Raw genomic sequence first — 5,412 nt, forward strand, 5'->3', positions numbered from 1 at the left:
TGTGTTGGGGTATCCAGGACTGACTGAGGTGGGAGTGCTGGATTGTGATGATGGTGAGTGGTCTTGGTTTCTGTTAGTAGGATTCCTACGTTTGTCTTTTGCCCTCTGGTAATCTCTGGAGTTAGTTGTTATAGTTTTCTCTGGTTGAAGCTTGTTCCATCTGTGATTCTGTTAGCCTCTGTCAGCAGTCCTGGGAGTCCAGCTCTCTCCTGAGTCTCAGTGGTCAGATTACTCTCTGCAGGCAAGCTCTCCTCTTGCAGGGAAGGTGCACAGAGGCCTGGCGTTCAGATCTGCCTCCTGCTGAAGATGTAGGCCCAAAACGGGGCCTGTCCCAGAAGATGTGTCGCCTTGGCAGTTTGCACACTCACCTGCACAGGCTAGACTCCAAGGGACCCTGGACACAATATGTCTCTCTCAACTGCTCTGGCAGACAGAGCCCTCCTGGGTGGCCACCTTTCCTCTGGCAGGGAAGGTGCCCAGATGTCTGGAGCCTGAAACAGGGTCTGTCCCAGAAGTTAGATTGCTCTGTCTGTTCCAAACCTGTGTAGCTTCTGTAGTCCACACTCACCAGTGCAGACTGGAGCCTGGGTGAACAGGAGCAAAGATGGCTCCCTTACCAGCTCAGGCAGTGAGAGCGCTTCAGGGCGGACACCTCTCCTCTGGTGGGGATGGTGCCCGGATGTCTGGAGCCAGAAATGGGGTCTGACCCAGAAGCTGTGTCCCTTCTGCAGTTCGGCCTCTCCCCAGCAACGACTGGAGCCTGTGTGCACCACAGCAAAGATTGGAAGTTCTTGACAAAATTCTTTAACAGACAGAGGTCCAGCCTGCTGTAGATTTTCATGTATAAATTTGACAGATTGTGCCTTTCAAGGAAAATGGGCTTTACAGTGTTATCTTATTTTCTTTTTGACATTAGTTAAACTGTATTTTACACTGCATTTTTTTTTTAGGCTGGCTACAGGTCTGTCAATTTTATCTTTATTTATTATCGCATATTACTTGTACAAAGGAGTTTTACTCTGACATTTCCATGTGTGAGCATGGTAAACTTTGATCATATTCACTCCCTGTGTTACCTTTTCTGTCACCTTACCTGTTTATCATTCTCTCTTCAATTCCTAAGGATACACTGTACCCTTTATCTTTCTCTCTCCACAACCCCCACAGAGACACACAAACTAGATCTCGCAAAAGCAGCACTCCTATTTTCATGGTAGTGGCTTATTTTACTTAAAACTAAGAGCTGTAGTTTCATTACTTTAAGCACAGCACCATTATTTAGTCCACAGTTGAGTAAAACTCCACTTTGCTTATATCCCATTTTAAATGATGTCAGTTGATGAGAGGCTAAGCTGATCTCAAGCACTGGCTGTGTTAAACTGTGCCATGACGACACTGAGTACAGAGCAATCTCCACAGTAAATTGGCTGTGGTTGTCTGACTCACATCCCCAGAACTGGTATGAGGGAATCATGTCCGAGGTCTATCTTCAGTTCTCTGAGAAGCTTTCATAATGATTTTCATGTCAGCTGGTTTAATCTACTTCCTACAGGCAGTGAATAAGTGTTTCTTTTTCCTACATACTTATGCTTTCACTTTCTTAGTAGGAGCCATTTCAACAGGAAAAGAAGACTCTTGGCAGTTTTGATTTGCCTATATGTAATGGGTGAAAATACAGTAAAATGTGTATGTATTTATTGGTCATGTATTCATTTCTATGTGAAAAGCATTTGTTCAGTTCTATGTTTATTTTCTTGATTGGATTATTCGGTCTTCTAGAAATAAATCCTATCCCATAATTGCTGATAATTTCTTTTTCATTATTGAGTATCTTCATTGTTTTCTTGGCTGTGGAAAGTTTTTTTTTTTAATTTTAAGCAATCTCATTTGTCAATTCTTGATCTTTTTACCTAAGATAGTAAAATTCTATTTAGACAGGCATTATCTATTCCTAATAACTAGAGATGTTCTCCAATGTTTTATTCTGGTTGTTTCAAATTTCTGTCATTGTATTAAAGTAGGTTTTGTTTTTTGGTCCCCTCTGCACACTTTTAATTGATTTTTGTATTGGGTGAAGGATAGCAGTCTTTATCCAGTCTTTTACATTTCAATAACCTGTTTTCCTAGGACCATGAGCTAAACAGTCTGTCTTGCCTATGTCTTATTTGGGTACCTTAATGAAGAATAAATAGCTGTTTAGGGTTACTTTTGGATCAACTACACTATTCATCAGTCTTCATACTTGTTTTTATTTCAGTACCATGCTAATTAGCTCTATCTAACAGTTTGAAGTCAGGTGTTGGCATACACTCAACAGTGCCTATAGTTCAGGATTTATTTAGCTATTCAAGATCTTCATTGTTTCCATATGAAATTTAAGATGTATGTTCTACTTCATTTGTATTTTGATTAAGGTTGTATTAAATCTGTATACTGATTTAGTAACATAGATATTTTAATTACAGTTTGTCAAACCATGAACATGAGAGCTCTGTATTCAATTTCTTTTTTCAGTGCCTTATAGTCTTCTCTGTTTAGGTCTTTAATATCTGGTTTTTAAAAAGGTTATTGTGTGGGTAAGGTGTGGGTATACAGAAAAGCTTTCAATCTGTGTACTGATTTTGTATTCTGGTACTTTCCTGAAAGTGTTTAGCATATCTAAGAGTCTTCTGGTAGTTTTTAATGATAAGATTGTATCATTTGCAATTAGAGAAATGTGACTTCTATTTATTTGTAACCATCTCACTTCTTTTGCTTCCCTTAATTCTATGGCTATGGTTTCTTCTTTCTCTTCTCCTCCCCCACTTCTGCCCTGCTCAAAAGAAAAGTGACAGTGGATGCTGACTTTAGAGAGAATGTGTTTTGTTTTTCCCATCCAGGACAAGCTGGCTACAGGTCTGCCCTACAGAATCTTATTTTTACTTTCATGTCTTTATCCAATGCAATATTGTCTTTACAGAGTGAGTCTGAAATTGTTCATTCTCTACTTTACAGAATAGTCTGAGAAGTAATGGTGCTAGTTCATCTTTAAAGATACTGTAGGACTCTGCAGCCAACCTATACATCACTGATTTTCTGTTCGGAAAATTACATTATTACAATTTCAATAATTTTGCGATACAGATATCAGAACATCTAAGTTTTTAAACAGCAAATCTACTTAGTGAGTGAGGTGAGTGTTGTTTTCATGGAACCACTCACACTTCTCTTTGCCCTGCCAATGGCATGCCACTTCTGTCACTATGTGTCCTGAAGATTGCTCTTTTCTCATTCTGCTCACTAAACTTTCTGGGTTCAATTTGTTTTGAAATAAGATTGTTAGTTTGTAGCTAAATTATAATGTGCATTTTTGACACTCTTGGTCTGATGTCTTTGTCTCAGTCTCTACCTTCTGCAGCTGGGTTGGCTGCAAGTACTGGAACAGCCTTTCTGTCCCTCAGATTCTATGGCTGCAATTTTCTGTTTTGAAATTATGCCCATGAGTGTTTCTGAAATCTAAGCACCTTCCCACCATTACCCACATTCCAAACAGCTCTACAGCTCTTGTCATCCTACTCTACATAGACAATAACATCAATGACTGGCACTCTACTGGTCTATTATCTTCTTCCACCTAACTCACTAATACATTTCTGGCTTCCAGGATGTACTGTTTTCTCTATCAATCTCCAAGTATCAGAACATCAAAAGGCAACAGTAGGTGCAGCATAGGTACTTGGACTGAACAAATGAGATGGAGTGCAGTGGAACTTTTATCCAGCAACATGACTGTTCTCATCACATCCAAAGACCTTCTAGGTCAGTGTTATCTGGCTGGAATGCAGACATGCCACACACCTTTAATCCCAAACAATGACATCTAATTGAGGGGCAGACATCTAGTTGAGGGGCAGACAAAGTGATGAATCAGAAAAATTTGACAAACTAAGTCAGAGATTAAATATTTACAACACACATCAGGAGAATACAAGTTGCTTTCACAATGGCACCGGGAGACATATCACAATCTCATGTTTCCAAAGTATTAGCTTACAGTTCTCTCCTTCCCTCCACTCAACATCTAGGTTAATCTTCACTGAAAATTAGATTTCTTCCAATTTCAAGAGTTTATTTTCTTCTGTTTAAGCTCACTCTTTCTTTATAGTGTCTGAAGGAAGGAGTACAGATAATTCACTTCAGACCTTCTTTTCTTGTATGTACATGGAATGCTGTTAATTTCCTTCTAGGTATTTTCACTGCACCCATGGCTTCTGATTAGACTGTTTATGTTCCTGTTCATTTCAAAAAGATTTAAATTTTTTTCTCAGACTTCATAGCTAACCTGTGTGATATTTAATCTCCTTATTTTATCAGCAAGCATCTGTGATCTTTCAATCACCTTTCTGTTACTGTTTTATTATAATCAGAGAGCCAACACTGCATTACTCCTGCTCTTTCTAAATTGTGCTTTATCTCAAATTCTAATAAAATTGTCCTCAAGCTTCTGTTTGAGGCCATTCCTAAATTCTTAATTAACAAGACTAAGAACCCAAAAGGGAATTCTAATACCTAAGTAACAGTACGATAATCCGGACAACGTTCTTTTAAAGGCAGAAGTCAAGGAGAAACATAAACTAAAATATGGAATAAAATACTCACTTTGCTTTATAAGGTGACTCGGAGCCAGAATTTTTGGTTTCCACTAAATTCTCATATTCTTTAGCCCTAAAGAAAAAAGATTTCATCTTTATTAGTTATTTTACAGCCATTTATATAATGATACAAAAGTTTAGTCAAGTTTTTCCATTCCCAGTAATGTATCATACTGTTAATGTGACAAATTTTCCTTAAATTATATAAATGCTATCCTGAGAGATGGAAAATGCACACTCCCTCTTAAGATATAGATCCCACTCAGTAAGAATTCTTCTGAGTTTATAGGCTTGGTTGATTAAAGAATTATAGAAGTGTAAAAATAAACTTGTAGAGTGCACTGCTGGGGAGAGGGCGGACTGGAGAAGAGTAACAGCTTCTGGGAAGGAACCCATGTCTGGTTCCGGTCATCCAGCGCCTTTCCCCGCCCAAGGAGGGGTGTTCGACCAGGACCAGTCCCCACGTCTGACTGAGCATCCGGCTCCTTTCCCCGCCTGCCCGAGGAGAGGTGGAGAGGTGTTCTCTGGGGAGTCCCCAGGCCTGATCCGGCATCCTGCACCTTTCCCAGCCTGAGGAGGGGTGTTCACCCTGGACCAGTCTCCAGGCTTGATCCGGCATCCGGTGCACTCTACAAATTTATTGTTTATTTCCCTTATGAATATCGATGCAAAAATACTCAATAAAAGAATCTCTGGTGGAACCACCATGCCTGACATTAAGCTGTACTACAGAGCAATTGTGATAAAAACTGCATGGTACTGGTACAGCGACAGACAAGTA

General features: G+C 39.5%; 1 protein-coding gene across 4 annotated transcripts in view; it reads right to left on the reverse strand.

Annotated features, from left to right (window-relative positions):
* Scaper (S-phase cyclin A associated protein in the ER) overlaps positions 1–5,412 on the reverse strand; it is a 345,780-nt gene that overhangs the window by 178,649 nt on the left and 161,719 nt on the right. For all 4 annotated transcript variants that reach the window (XM_029543011.1, XM_021206319.2, XM_029543010.1 and 1 more), the window contains one exon: positions 4,639–4,704. In XM_029543011.1, coding sequence (XP_029398871.1) covers positions 4,639–4,704 — 66 coding nt within the window. The remainder of the gene's footprint in view (positions 1–4,638; positions 4,705–5,412) is intronic.

Source organism: Mus pahari, chromosome 10 (assembly GCF_900095145.1).
Source record: "Mus pahari chromosome 10, PAHARI_EIJ_v1.1, whole genome shotgun sequence".
Taxonomy (NCBI): Eukaryota; Metazoa; Chordata; class Mammalia; order Rodentia; family Muridae; genus Mus; species Mus pahari.